The sequence below is a fragment of the Typopeltis vanoorti genome, chromosome 9, assembly GCF_054136105.1.
Source record: "Typopeltis vanoorti isolate ZY-2024b chromosome 9, IOZ_Tvanoo_1.0, whole genome shotgun sequence".
Taxonomy (NCBI): Eukaryota; Metazoa; Arthropoda; class Arachnida; order Uropygi; family Thelyphonidae; genus Typopeltis; species Typopeltis vanoorti.
In genome coordinates this window covers 84,140,726-84,157,550 of record NC_143557.1, presented here as the reverse complement: position 1 = coordinate 84,157,550, position 16,825 = coordinate 84,140,726, and the positions used below count along the sequence as shown (strand labels likewise).

The following is a 16,825-nucleotide window of genomic DNA, read 5'->3' as shown; positions in this document are numbered from 1 at the left end:
AATTCTGTCTGAGTCTGATAACATCTAGCTGCATATACAGGGTTCAGCCAAATAAGTAAAAATGCCATTTCTCTCTTGTGTGAAGTGCTCGCACTCCACCAGAATATGACTAATGGTAAGATGTGTGTTGCCTTTCCCATACAGAGGTAGGTTATCACCCCTCAGTAAATAACAATGTGTGAGATGACTGTGACCTATGTAGAGCCGAGCAAAAACAGCTTCCTCTCTTCTGGTCATGCAACTAGGCTGCCAGTGCTTAATGTCCGGTTTAATCTCATATAATTTGTTCGTCAGTGCTTTCTGCCATGAGTATTGCCATTGTGCAGTTAGCTTTTGATTTTATAACTTGCGTGTAGCCAGTATAAGAGACTATTGAACAGTAGATTGAGAAAGTATGAGCTGCAATGTCATTTTCCTTAATTCCAATACAACTGAACGTTGAAATTACAGGTAAAGAAAGTATTTTGTGCAAGAGTTGAAGCACTTCACTAAGCACTGGATGTGGATTATACACTAGCGTGGACATAGCCTGAAAAGAACACAAATAGTCTGGTAGGAGTTTTCTTTGATATTCACAAGTGCAAGCTGAATGGCATGCAATTCTGCTGTATAGTTACTGCAATCGGGTGGAATCTGGTTAGTTATTGTAATGTTAAGGAACATAGCACCACAGTCAAAAGATATCCCTGATCTTGAACCATCAGTACAGATGGACAAGAAATCAGAGTGGTCTGCTCTGTGTGCATTGAACAATTGAAGGTAGACATGAGGGTGTATGAGACTTCTGTAGTTGACAAAGTGAGAAGTAACAGTATGCCGTACAAAGCCTGTCAAAGAGGAATGCTGTTTGGTTTGACACGGGTAATGTCATCAGCACTCATGTCAACAGCTTCCATTCCCATTCCAAATTGCCATCTGCATACTAAAAGGGCAGATGGCAGTTTGGCATGTGTGATACAGGACCTCCCAATTTAGAGAAAAGAGACTAGTCCATATAGCGTGATCTGGAAGAGACTTTATTTTTAGGGCATAATTAAGTGATATATTTTCATCTAAATGATAGAGGGGATTCATTTGATTCAGCAAGACGGCTTTGAACAGATGATGTGTGAAAAGCACTGGTAGCTAATCAGATACCTTGATGATGGACTGGATCCAACTACCAAAGCATGCTCTCCCTTGCAGAACTGTAAACCTGGGACCTATAAACAAGCGCATGATAAATGTAGAGCAAGGAACATTGATCAGAATCCCATTAAGTGAAGGATAGAATGTGGGGGATGTTCAATGCTTTTCTGCACTTATCCCAAAGATGATGAATGTGTGTGAAGAAAATGAGCTTTCTATCAAAGATCCCAGTAAAATGTCCTCTGGAACTACAGGAATACTTGCTTGTCCCATTCTTAAATCAGGATTGGGATGAAGAATGCATTTCCAGGAGACATGTACACAAATTTTTTTTTTTCAGCAGATAATTTGAACCAATGACAAAAAGCTCATGAAGACATATGATCAATTGCTTGTTGAAGTTGTCTTTCAATGACCGCATATTGCAGGAGTGACAGTATAGTGTGAAATCATCAACATAAAGACAATTGCCTACTGTGGGAGAAAGCTGTTAAGTAATTGAGTTCACTTTAATAGCAAAGAGGGTGTCACACTTAAGAGAGAGAGAGTTGAGGGACCCCACCCCCTTGTTGATATGGTCAAGATAACATGCTACCCAATTGTACTTGGAACTCACAACTGGGGAGAAAGTTCTTAAAAACAGAAAGGTACTTCCTCAGACCAAGATTAAACAGGCCCTTTAATATGCCATATGTAAAGGTTGTGAGGCATTTTTCCATGTCAAAGGACACTGAAACCACATGTTCTCATTTCAGAAAAGCTTCTCTTATATATGTTTCTGAATGGACCAATCATCTGGAGTATACACATATATACAAAGAAATAAAGTATATTAAAATTCACATGGTATGGTCAAGTTACAATAATTTAGTGAACTTATAACTACTGGCCTGACACCTGGGGAAAAAACTTTCCATCGAAGCTAGAATCCTGTTATTATTATCTATTTGGTTACAAATCATTAAGAGAGATATTAAGCTATATAGCAACAAGTTCTCACATAATTACTCATATAAGTAAACATATAAATTACAACAAAACAGTATGATGGTAGCCAATAAAAGCTGAAGTTATTGCTTGGAATCCTAAAGTAACGATTTGCTGGAAAACTTCAAGTAAGTGGGCTGAATGTGTGCCATTCAAATTCTAGGGATTTTTATGCCACCATTATTGGTAAGATTAGGATGGTTGATCAACATTTCACAGGATTCTTTAAATTTGTGTTCATACCAGGTTTTTGTATGATGTAAAGAATAGGTAATTTTACAATCAATTTGGTGTAGAGTGTTAAGAGAGTGATCTGAGATGCATGGTTTCAAAAAATTGTTAAATTTAATGTGTCATTTGTGTTCTTTTTTTATTGGGTAGAGTTTGTTGCCTTGGTATATATTGGGGCCTCGGATTGTAGGAATTAGGGAAACCGTTATTAGAATCAGACATGCTAACTGGTATAGAAAGTATTTTAAAGAAGGATAGACATGCTACAAATGATATTAGATTACTTGAATCCAGTTAGAGTTGAGACCTATGATTGTAATGCTAGTGTAAATTTCATGTGAAAGTGAGTCTGAAGCCAGCTGGTGTGAGGTGAAACCTAACAAGATCAAATACATAGTGAGGTGTAGTTATAGACCTGGTGGATTGATTGCTAAGTGATGAAAAAATGCATCACCAAATAAAGACAACAGGAGCGAAGAGTAATCACAATGGGGGGGGGGGGATCCAAACATTGATTGCGTAGCAGTAAAATCTCATGAGAAGAATGAAACTGAATTTATTGAGCTGTTATGACACAATTTAATTTTTTAGTGCCAGAGGATATTTCAGTAAAAGATGTAACTATTCTGCCTCCAGTTGGTAACAGTGATCATGCGATACTCAACTTGAAAGGGATTAAGCTTATGAATGTTCCATTCAGGAAAGGTTACATGCTGAACTACAAAACAGCAAATTATGATCAACTCAGGAGTATACTGAGTTCAGTGCAACGATATTGGTTGCTAGATGAGGAGAATACAACAGTGCACGGAAAGCATTTAAAAAATACTTAAAAGCTGCAATATCAGAATACGTCAAGAGAGTTTGAAGAATAAATAGGATAGGAGTCAAATGGATGTGTAATCTTATCAAGCAAGAGATTTGTAAGAAAAGGATAATGGGGGAAGGAATACCATATGCATAAGGATGATGTCCATTATTAAAGTTATAAGCAGCAGGCCAGAAGAGTTAAAATTATTGTACGGAAAGCTAAGTCTGAGTATATAAACTGGTTTGCAAGCTAAAGATAACCCCCAAAGAATTCTATCAATATGATGCAAGTAAAAGTAAAAGAACAACTTGTTCAACTCATTAGTTGAACATGTTGTTCAACTAATGAGTGCCAGTTTTGCTAAAAGCTATCAACTTGGTGTATGCAACATTGAGCTCACTGCTAACTCTTCAGTGGATGAAGAAAACTGAGGTGTATGAGGAGGAGGTATTAGAGCTGTTGCACAAACTGAATAAGAATATAGCAATAGGACCTGATGGATGCTAAAAGAGTGTTCAGTTGAACTGGCAATTCCTTTAACCAGGCTATATAATTTGAGTCTCAGAACAGGTAGCATTTCGTAGGAGTCGGAAGAATATATGGTTATTGGAGTGGAGGTGAAGATTATGGAAAAGTTGGTTGGGCTTACATTCAGAAATGGATCGACAGAGAATCTCTACTTTGCAATGATCAGCATGGATTTACTAAGAGAAGGTCGTGTTTTAGCAACTTGCTCACATTCTATAATAATGTTACGGCTCGACATAATAATGTTGAGCCAGATAAGGAGAATGGATACACCATGATACTTTTGGATTTTGCTTAGGCTTTTGACAGAATACAGCATGGCATAAATTGGAGAATATGGGTTTGGATAAAATATTAGCATGGATAAGAGGATAGTTGACTGATAGATATCAAAAAAGTGGTACAGAGGGAATGTGAGTCTGCTAGATTTAAGGTAACCAGTGGTGTACCACAAGGATTAGTCCTCGATCCACTGTTATTCAATCTGTACATTAATGACAATGGGAAAGATTTGACAGACAACATACAGCTATTTTTGGATGATGCAAAGATGGGCAAGGTAATCAGGAATGCAGTACTTGCAGAATAATTTAATAGGTTGTAATTGTGGGCATGGGAAAATGGATGTTAGTAAATGTTAAGTTGTGCATTTTGGCATGATTAGATATCCAATGTTGTATTATACTAGAAGAAACTGATCAGGCTAGGGACTTGGAGTGTTAGTAGATAGGAAGCTGAAGTGCATGGGCCAATGTCACAAAAATTGCAAATACAACTCAAAAAATAACTGCCATGCTGAAACAAACTTTTACAAATAAAGATAAAGATATCATTTTGCCTCTTTACAAGGTTTTGATAAAAGCTCACTTGGACTATTGTTCAAAGGGTCTACTTTCCTTTCCACTGATACAGTGGAAAGGAAAAAAAAAAAGTGCAAAGGAGTGTGTTAAAAATTATATCAAGAGTGTGGAATACCAATTATGAAGACAGATTGAGAATTTGTAGACTGCAGGCACTAGCAAACAGGAGAAAGATGGGTGGTATGATTGAGACTCACCACAAGCTTCTGAAAAGGTCATACAAGATTTCGGTTGGCAAAATTTATTTTATGGAGGATGGGGAAAGGATGACAGGGCATCCCTGGAAGCTGAGAATGAATGCTGCTAAGAAAGGGAAAGATCTAGATTTTTCTCTCATAGATGATGTATGATTGGAATGGATTGCTATTGGATGTTGTGTGTGGAGTAGTGTGTGTGTAGTATGTGGCCACCCTTGTTGAGTCCCTGACTCCCTGGAAGTTTCTAAATAATAATTATAATACTTCAAAAAATTTAAGATATTTCCAGAAGAAAAGACTCAAAATCATCATATTTATACATCTCTTCTCAATTTATAAATAATCATCTCATATTTATACATCTTATGATGTTAAAATTTAGTATAAGAGTAATGCACTGAAACTTACCTCACAGCTGAATTTCCACCCTGGTCTTGATCACGAGCCTGAAATCTTGCAATCTTTTTACCAGAAATATTTTCATATTCTTGCACTACAATAGTACTATTGTAAAACTCTGGAGGATTATCATTTATATCTTGAAGAGTTATGTAAACTTTGGCATAGTCAACATGATAGACATTAACTGTTTCACCACCATGGTCACTCACTTGAATGGTAATGTTGAAGCCATAGCGTTGTTGAGGATCTTCATAATTTAATGGCTACAAATAATAAAATCTCATATTTTGTATACACAAGAATCATATGTGTAGGTCTATTAATTCTAACAGGCACTCTCTTTTTCTCTCTCACACGTGCAAAAAAGTAAAAAAAAAATCATAGTAAATTGCTAAAGTTAACTTAAATGTTCTATTAGTATTCTTTTTTTTCCCTCTTTTTTTTTTTTAAATATTGATCCCATCCTTCAGATACAAAGCATACAGAATATCGGTGTCACATATGTTGTGCATGTAAGGGTTGAGAAAGAATTTTGATAGGCCTAACAAAACTGAGGAATGATGGTAATTAGTTCAAAGGAGCAGTAACCAAAGATGTACCTGAATATTCTTTTTCTACAGGTACATCTTTTTCAGAAATGCATTGTGTCAGCTCTGTGTCCTCATAGTGCTGAAGCAGTAGATCTGTCTCGGCACTATGAGGACACAGCTGAAGCACCCTCCCCTGGAAAGAATCACTTTTTTGGAATATTTGGGATACACCACCCAAAACATGTGAACATTTTAAAGATGTGTAATCTGAGATCTGTATAGAGTTAGAAGCTAGATGATTTAAAAACAGCATCTTAAGAGGCAAAGAATGCCTAATATTTTAGTGGTAAATGCCAGTCCAAGCAAGATCTGATCCAGTCTGGTGATTTGTGTATTACTGAGGGTAAGGGTAGATGAAACGAGATCCCTTTTACAAGAAAAAAGGCAAGACTGTTTTTTCCAAGCAATGCAGTATTCAGTAGGACCAATAAATGTGCTATCATTACAATGTTGCAGATAGGATCAGCGATTCATTAAAAAAAATTGTACAGATCATCCAGAAGCAATGCTATAAGTGGTAGGTTTTAGTATCACTTTTAATAAGGTTGCCTCTAAATTTTTTCGTTGAATTTTGCAATTCACAGCAAAAAGAGAACAAATAGCTCATCTTTCCATTTAAAGATGCGTAAAGATTATTTAAAGTTTTCTATTTGAAACAAATCCACAGTAGACAATAAATAGCTTTTCTACTATAGATTTTTAAATAAAGACAAGGCATCCTAACTAGCTATAATGTCAGAATGATTTGGCTGAATTTCGGAAGATTTTTCAACAAAACGAGATGATATTTTTGGTGTAAGAATCAGAACTGAATATATGGTATTTTGAAAGTTTAGCTAAAATTCAATAGGAGGCAACTCAGAACTGATGTCATTTAATTTTGGGAAGGGGGGGGGGGATATGCCTGTATTGTTAATTTTCAATAACCCCATGCAATGTTCTAGGTGTAAGAGAATGTTGATATTTAAGTTGGTTGTTTGTATCATCAGAACAAGCTTTGCAAGCAGGGCCGGCCATCTCGGGGATGCAGTGGGTGCAATGCACCCGGGTCCCGTGATCGAGTGGGCACAGTCGGTACACATTTGCGGAAACGTATTTTTTATTTCATTTTATTTTTCTTCTTCTTCTAATTTTGCTTATAACTAAAGGGATTTTATCGACAGGATTTTAGGACCCCCGGTAATAATCATATCTCTGTGTTTCTCTTTTGACGCGTTTATGCAGTGTATAAAAATTAACAAACATGATTTCGTTTTTACTATAAAATGATTCATCATTAGTTTTTTTTCTAATCTGTTACACATTTATATCATTTGGCTTGTTATCGAAACCGTTGAAAAAATATTTATTATATTCTTTATATATGGTTAGTCTAGAGCAGGGGTGGACAACCCATAACATGCCTGCCAAACGTGGCATGCCAATGACTTTTTTCCGGCATGCAACCCAGGGCTCATCTTAAAAAATAATTAAACAATACATTTCAAACATCTTTGCTGACACATACTTTAACTTAATATAATACAATTTTATTAAGTACAGCTATACCAAATAAAAATGCAATAATTAATTAAACTCTACCAACCGTTTCATAATAATAAATAATAAGAAAATTAGAAACAAACATCCTATTTCCAAGCCATCCGCGATATACTGATGTATAAGTTTTGTCCAGTTCAGTTGTTGCATTATTCGTCAGGCATCCAGATGTGGCGTGACTCCTTTACCATCATTTGATATATCTTATCATGTTTTGTAAAGAATGTATCCGTTTTCTAAAGTGTATTTGTATTTGAATTTTATTAAATCATAAGTCATTAAAATATGGATTGGAAGTATATATTGTCAATTAATTAGGAAGAGGGCCTCTTCTGGGCTGTGCCATAGATGCCAAAAATTTGGTCATGCCCAGAAGTCATGCAAAGCTCAATACAGATGTTTAAAATGTGGTAACACCCGCCCCACACATACCTGCTCCAAGCCAAAAACCACCCCGGCTAAGTGCGCTGATTGTGGTGGCCCCGATTTGCCACCACAAAAAAACAGGCAAACTGAGTTAATCAGTCAATCTAACTCATTATCAGAAATGAGAGTCCCAGAAGCTCGTGTTCATCAGGCTCCTATTAGTGTTTGAACAAGAGGACGGGTGTTCACCCACCATCAACTGATCCCCCCCCCCCCCCGCAAGAAAATAAATCTTCAACACCAAACAAGAACATATGTTGACGTGGCCCACCCCAAAAAAGCAGTCCATGACCAGAATATGTCAAATCCACATTCAAATATAACAGCCATCATCACCTCTTCTCTTGTAAATATGTTACATGATTTCAGTAACGCAAATCCATCACTAAGCACTACAAAAAGTTTCTTGCAGCAAACACTGTCCATTTTATCTGCACTCTCCAATGCATTGGGAAAAATTCACCCCAGGTTCTCTAATGATTATTGCATGGAATGCCAACGGTCTTAAAAATAATATACTAGAAGTGCAGGGATATAATCCGGATATATTATTAATTAATGAAACTCACCTGAGATCTGCTGACAATCCTAAATCCAAAGGATATCAACTTAACAGGAATGATAGGCTGGATTATAGAGGTGGTGGTTCAGCCATCCTCATCAAAAATCACATCAACCATCATGCTGTAGCCATTCCTACAACCACTAATCTCGAAGTCACAGGTATCAATGTCATCACAAACTCTGTCGGAAATATAAAAATCTATGCTGCTTATAACCCATCAAAAACATTGCTGACCACAGATCTGGATGCTATCCTCGGAGTTAAACTACTGGTTATTATCGCGGGAGATTTAAACACAAAACATCACGGAATGGCCGCATCCTCTTTAACTACACAAGCTCAAATTGCGCAGCTGTGGCTGGCCCCTCAGTGCCAACTCACCACAGTCCAATTGGCTCATCCGACATCTTGGATATAGCTGTCCTTCAGAATGTCAACCTGCAGCATACCCTGAAATCATTGAATGAATTATTATCAGACCACAATCCTATTCTGCTCCAACTGAGTTATCAGAGGGGACTTCCCCCTTCGCCCCACACCTTCATTCCCTGGGGGAAAACTATCCAAAATGCTTCCAAAGTACACTGATACCATTCCTCATATTAATTCCAAGGAAGAAATTGATTCTGCAGTCAATAAACTTACTGATCAAATCATCACAGCTATAGCATCTATCACCTCAAATTTAATTGCTTTTAAACCTAAACGACTACCAGATGACATAATGAACTTAATCAGGGAAAAAAATAAAGCAAGGAAAAGATACCACAACACCAGAGCACCCCAAGACAAAAAATATCTCAACAAAATGAACAGTGCAGTGAGAGATGCACTTAAAGCCCACAGAAACAACCTATGGGAAGACGAATTAGCCTCCATATCACCCAGTGATCAAACAGTCTGGAAGTTCCTAAGAAACATCAAAAACAAATCTCTTCCTCCTCTCAAATCTGACCTGAACATTGTTTACACAGATGCAGAAAAAGCCAAAACTATAGCTAAAAATTTAGAAAAACAGTGTAGACCTTCTTATAATAATATAAATTTCAATCAAATTTACAAAGTCCACAGCCACGTCAGACACATGTTAAAACAGCGTGATACCTGTACCAGCCAACTCACGCCTACTTCTCCAGCTGAAAATTTATGACATTATAAAGAATTTAAAGAATAAAAAAGCTCCAGGGCCTGGCAGCATATCCAACAAAGTTATTAAACTGCTACCCCGAAAGGCCATCGTACATCTTACAACAATAATAAATGCTATGCTGAGGTTTAAGTACTTTCTCTCTACATGGAAGTTGGCAGACATAGCTCCGATATACAAGCTTGGCAAGGATCCTCAGCAGCCTCAAAGTTATCATCCCATAAGTCTGATTTCTAATTTGGGCAAAATAGAAGAAAAAGCTATCCTTTCCAGAATTCAACTTTCAGTAAAAAAATTTAAACATCCTTCCTTCAGAACAGTTTGGTTTTCGCCAGTTTCACAGTACCACCCAACAAATTCATAGACTAATCGAATTCATTACCACAAGTTACAATTGGCACCAATACACCAGAGCAGTTTTTCTTGACTTAGAAAAGGCATTCGACAAATTATGGCACTTTGGACTACTATACAAGTTGATTTCAGCTGGAATTCCATTAGATCTAGTCCAAATTATAAAGTAATTTCTTAGTGGCAGACGAATGCAAGTCAAAATAAATGATATATTATCTACCCAGCAACAAATCTTCGCAGGGGTGCCTCAAGGGTTCCTACTGGCACCGATACTTTTCACGATTTACATGGCAGACATTCCACACAATCCAATGTCATCTATCATTGCCCTATACGCAGATGACACAGCTATACTAACCAGATCTATTAACCTGCACCTTGTCACCAAGAAACTGCAAGAAAACCTGCAGAGATTAGAGCACTGGTTCTCGGAATGGAGTTGCAAGTAAACCCTGAGAAGAGTATCGCCATGCTCTTCACTAAAAACTCAACATCTCCCATAGATGGCATCTTCCTATTTAATATCAAGATTCCCAAAAACTCAATATCTCCCATAGATGGCAAATATCAAGATTCCCTAGAAAGCAGAAGCCAAATATCTGGATGTACTGCTGGACAAAAAACTAACCTTCAATCCACATATAAAAGCATCAAAAATCATTGCACAGTTTTACCCTCTTATCAATAGGAATAGCAAGCTGGATACCAAAATAAAACATCTTCCTATTTATTATCAAGATTCCCTGGAAAGCAGAAGCCAAATATCTGGATGTACTGCTGGACAGAAAACTAACCTTCAGTCCACATATAAAAACCTCATGTACAAAAGCATCAAAAATCATTGCAAAGCTTTACCCTCTTATCAATAGGAATAGCAAGTTTTACTCAAATAAAACTTCTCCTTTATCAGTTGATGATTCGACCAATTATTACTTATGCATCCCCCAGCCTGCAGCCACACGTCAAGTACAAATATCCTCAAACTACAGAGAGTGCAAAACAAATGTCTCTGCATGATCTTAAACAGATCATGGTATATCAGAAATGTCCAACTCCACTAGGATACAAATATCTACTACATCTACTCTTTCCTGCAATTCTTCAGCAGTAAAGTTCTTCTCAGCATCCTCTTCACATCCAAATGAATTAGTGCAACAAGCAGCAAATTATGATGAAACAGACTTCTCCAAATATAGGAGACCCAAAGCCATCCTACTTCCAAATGAAGATCTTTAAATCGCATCCACTCAAGCAGAGCACTTAGCTCATAAACTTTTCCCTACACAGCAACCTTATCACATAGCAGGGATTATAAAAGCATTTTGCTTCACCCTTATAGTCAGCAACGTCTTGCGCGTTAGATATTATGAATTGTAAAGGGCAAGCATACAATATAATGGTAGCAATATGTATAAAGGCATACAATCTAGAATAATTAGTTTAAAAGCATTTAAATATCACAATCGAGTATCACATAATGGTTTAAATATCACGCTTAAACCATTATGTGATACTCGATGGGAAGCCAAAGTAGATGCAGTCAAAGCAGTGTATACACAGTTTGAACAAAACTTATGCCTTAGAAGAATTTATTGGTGCAATTAACAATAACACAGCAGTATCTGAAGCTAAAAGTCTACTAGATTCATTACAAGAAATGCCATTTATTTTAAGGTTATTGGTGTGGTCTACAATATTGTCAAAAATTAATAGTATCAACAAACTATTTCAAGCAAAAACAATTGTTCTTGACTCTGCTTTTAATTTAGTGAATAAAATTAAAAATGAAATCCAAAATTTAAGATCAAAATTTAACACATTTTTAGACGAAGCAAAAATAATAGCACAAAATTTGAATATTTCCGAAGATTTCCCTGAAAAAAGAATTCGAAAAAGAAAAAGATTATTTTCCGAACTAGCAGAAGATGAAGTTTTACTAAAGGTAGAGGAATTGAGATGTCACTTTTTCAACGTTGTGATTGATACTGTTATTGTACAAATAGATGAGAAATTTAAAAATATACCCAATGTTATTTCTTATTTTAAATTAATCACTGATATAAAAACATTAGAAAAAAATGAACTAAAAAACCGCTCAAGGGATTTTGTAAAATATTATAGTAAAGATGTAAATGAAGACTTAATCCAGGAAATTGATTTGTTACGAGAATTGATCTTGGACCAAAAAAATGTAAATAACGCGCAAGACATATTGCAATATATATTAAATAATAGTTATAATGAACTATTTCCAAATGTGCTAACTGTATTGAAAATTTTCTTTACGGTATCAGTTACTATAGCAAGTGCAGAGCGTTCTTTTAGCAAATTAAAATTGATAAAGAATTATCTTCGGTCAAGCATGTGTGAAGAACGCTTAAATGCAGTTGCTATATTAAGCATCGAAAAGGAAATTGTCAAAAATTGTAATTTTTCGGAATTGATTAATGACATACAAAAAAAAAACTTATTTAAATAAATACACATTAAGCAAAATACGTGTCAGTAAAACTAGGCCCCTAAATAGTAAACCTATTTATTTTTTTATGTGCTTAAATTAATTTTTTTTATTACTTTAAACAATAATTAATTGTAAATAGTTTTTGTGCACTAGTTGGTGAGCCAGGTTACTTTTGTTTGTGTTAAATATTTATTTATTTTAATTATTTAATACTTTTGTTTTGTGTTCAATAAACGTTATGTTAACCTGTTATATTTCAAATGTTTTTTTTTTTTTTTTTTTTTTTTTTTTTTTTTTGTGCCAAAATCATTTGCAGGTAAGAGGTTTTACAATACCTTTATTTCGAATCCTTTAATTTTTACCTTTGAAAAATATTTTAGGGCCCCAAAAGGTTTCTTGCACCCTGGGCCCCTTTATAGAGAAGGCCAGCCCTGTTTGCAAGTTGATAAGATTATTTCTTATTATGAGTGGACAATGCAAGATTGCTGTGTTTTCTGAGAAGGTGGAGAGTTCTGACAAGTGAGTAGTGGTATTCAAGGCTACCGATGAATTCCCTTTAAGTGCACTCACAAAACCACAAGATAGTTTTGTGTTTTATTATGTCATCATTTAGGAGAGGTCTCTCATTTCAGGCATTAGAAGTAGCAGTAGACTTTAAAAGGAGGGCTGTTGTTTTTAGTTCAACAAAGTCTAATGTTAGAAAGTTGTTTCTATATGATTTACTTTACTTATGTATGCTTAATTAGTTGTTTACTTAAATCTACGTTTCTTACCTAAAACCTCATACAATCAAAATCCTAACAGCTGCTCTATTGTTATATATTTATTATTTATTTCATTATTTATTCTTTTGTTATTTATTCTTTCTTCTCTTTATTCACTTTACTTTAATCTTATATCTAGGATTGTTTCCTATTCGGATACTGGCGAATTTATATTTTGCTGCACCAGCCAGTATCCTATAGTAGAAAAGATCCTTATTCAGGGTGACAATACTAGATTCTTAGCTTTCTTACACAATATCTTATTTAAACTGCTGTATAGATTCAGATTATTGCAGTCGTGACCTAAATCTATATTTATATTCACTCTCTAAATCTTTCCTACCAAAATAGGTTCTATTTTTATAAGTGGTAAGTTGGAATCGTAATCAGGCATGACTCAGGTTCAGGTATATATGACATGTTTATTGGATTATCTAAAAGACAATACAAAATTCATGCACTCAATTATGCTCAATACTAAATAAAACTCGAACTAAGAGATTAACACATTCTAAACTAATTAAATCTTATAAGGCATGCTAGACACAGTAACTGCACATTGGGATATACGGCAAATGATATGAAGATAAGCTAAATACCCTTCAGTAGTATTACTCGTAAGAGAAAACTTACAAATATTCCAATGTTACTGAGATACTAAATTATACTATTCTTATCGCATTAAGTTAATCCTATCACATACAAAATTACAAAAGATCTCTTCCAAACAATTCTTCCTACTCTCAAAGGAGGTTAACTTTCTAATTTCAGACTGTCCACAGAGTTCTTTAGAATACAGTTCATAATTTCTCATTCGTAAACAATCTTCTCTCTTCTAATGAACTTTCACACAAAATAAGAGTAATTGCACCTTACCGAGCTTTTTTCGTGTCATTCTGCACCACGTGTATGTCTGGATACTTCTCATACGTAACCCATACGTTGCTGTCCATACGGCAACATAGGGGTTACGCTACCTTCATTCCCTCTACCGAAAACTGACTCAAATCTTTGCGTTTTGGGAACAACTCGATGGGACTTTACAGCGACGACTTGATTCTGCTAGGACTGGAATTTTTACCTTCAGCTTTGCATAGAATCCTACGTCATTTTAAGAAAGCTCGTAGTCCAACATCATATCACAGACTTCACCCCCCTTACGTGAACTGCCCGCTAACTTCCGAACCACCAAAACAGGAAAACGTTTCGACCAGAAAGAGCTCCAATACGGGCTCAACCTCTTATATTCTTCTACAGAGCACCGCCTTTTCTCAGTCTCCCTTTTGCACACGGCCCTTATCTTTTCACCCCTTTGGGTTCATCCTTCGCTTTTACGATGCTGTTATATTTGGATTCACAGTATACATGCAAACGTAATTTTCCGAGTAAGCTATAGCCGCTAGCATTACGCTGTACACGTGTAGCTTTATGCCTTCCAGAAATTATTACTTAGCAACTTTTTAGATGACTCACAGTAAATTTTACATAGCTTAAGTGAGGCTTAAATTTAAATCAGATTATCTCTCTTTTTAGATATACTTAAAATGAAATCTTAATATAATCACCACAGCTTAAATATAATGTACTTAAAATAAAGAATACAAATTTTACATAAAGTGAAGAAGTTTCACTTTTAATTACAGCTGATATGCAGGTATTTCTCTTTATCAGCAAGTTTTATATGTTAGATTCCAAATGAATGATTTCTTTCCAAGATTACTTCATTTAGGATCTAACACTAACAAGTTCCACAAGTTATTTGGGCTTACATCAGTGGGTTAACAGGACTTGTATGAAATGATGAAAAGAGTAGAAATAATCAAATAAGACAAATTTTATGCAAACATCAGTAGTCTAAAATGTGTCACCTTTTGAAAGAAACACTTGAACAATATGCACATGATAAAAAAAAAACCGAGTACTGCTGTCACATTCGGTGGCATAAGGTGTATTATATAACAGATTAACTGTTGCTAGATACCTGATAAATGCAGGCCAAACTTGGTGCAGAATTAAACCTTGGTTTTCATTACACTGTATGGGATGCAAACCTTTTTGAGACAGCTTTAAATTTTCTTATGTAACAGTTATGATAAATAAATGGCATTACTGCTGCTTGCCAATTTACTTGGGTGTATGTTGTCGTTTGGTGAAAGGCTACTCAGATGGATATGTAAACAAAATGAATAACACACTAGAAGACAATACCACTTATGCAAGCTATAGACTTGGATCCCATATGACACATATAACAAAATCATTCATTTAAATCTTTAGGGATGTAGATTTTCAAAAACATTTTCCTCCAGGCAGTTACTTTTCAGACACTGCATGGAAATCACTCTCTTCAAATTTCCACATAAATTTTAGGAATGGACTCAAGGAGTTGCCATAGATTGCTTCCTGTCAATGATCCCAAGCTCACTTATTTATGGAAAGCTTCAAAGAGAAAAACTATTGAAAATGTTATAAAATCCTCAAAACCTAACTGCATTATGATGATGTTTTTATTATTCAGTCAGAAACAACAGAAGAACTGAAGCAATTTAAAGATTATGTGAGCAACTTGCATCCTAATAAAATTCACTCTAGAACTTCAGGATCACAGAAAATTATTCTTTCTTGACATTTTTCTCCAAGTATCTAAAGAAGGAAAATGGTGTTTCTTTTCAATATACAGAAAACCAATGACAATGAAAACCAATGAAGCTCCCATCTGGGAGCTTCTTACATGCTACTACATGCCACCAACCATTACAAAAGATAAGAGTGATTAAAAAAGTTCAAGACCAAACCAAGAACATCAAGTACAACAGACAAAAGGAATGACATGCTTCATTACCTTAAATATACTTTCTCCCTCAACAGGCAAACTGAAAATTATTTTGAAAATTTTACACTTCTGACAGTTCTTTCCAGCAAATGACTTAAAAAATGTGATTATCTTATCAACATTAAGAATGTTAAGGATAAGATTTCAGAATGCTAGATCATAATGCTACAACACGAATTCATTTACTAATAACAAGTTTCAACATAAATTCAGAAGAAATTGATCAACCATTGACCACTTTTTTACCTTGAGACAAATTCTAGAGAAAAATTGGGAATACAATAAAGAAAGTCATTATCTCTTCATCTTCCAAAAAGTGTATGATAGCATACATCGAGAAAGTGTATGGAATATCTAAAATGAATTTGGAATAGTAGAAAAATTAATCAGATTGGTCAAAATGTGTGTGTACAGGAAAATCAATGTATAGAGTCCTTGCATGATATCACCTATACTATTCAATATAGCTTTAGAAAAAGTAATTTGAGAAACAACGAAAAGTACTGTATCATGCTCGGCATCATTCCTCGGGTATGCAGATGATATTGATATCATAGGAGAAAGTGCAGATGATATAACTGAAACTTTCATAACCCTTAAAACCTCTTCTGAAAAAATAGGTCTTAATATTAACCAAAATAAAACAGAATATTTAAAAGTATGATCTCAATAAGCCAACTATTCAATTTGCTGACATGATATTGAAACACTCAATACAATTTAAATATCTAGGCTCTATAACAACTAAAAATAATAATATCCAAACAGAAATAAAGATGAGAATCCAAGCAGGTAATAAATCATATTTCTCACTTCAGCACCTCCTCTCATCTAAATATAATACCAGTCATATTATATGGTGCAGAGACATGGAATATAACAAAAGCTGATGAAAATCAATTGCAATGCTTTGAAAACAAACTCTTAAGGAAAAATTATTTGGTCAAGTTAAGGATCTTGTGACAAATGAATGGAGAAGGTGAATGAATAAAGAACTCTATG

General features: G+C 35.1%; 1 protein-coding gene across 1 annotated transcript in view; it reads right to left on the bottom strand.

Moving 5' to 3' along the window:
• LOC150103211 (neural-cadherin-like) overlaps window positions 1–16,825 on the bottom strand; it is a 540,895-nt gene that overhangs the window by 194,768 nt on the left and 329,302 nt on the right. Inside the window, exon 21 of the mRNA XM_090397648.1 lies at window positions 5,151–5,407. Coding sequence (XP_090253774.1) covers window positions 5,151–5,407 — 257 coding nt within the window. The remainder of the gene's footprint in view (window positions 1–5,150; window positions 5,408–16,825) is intronic.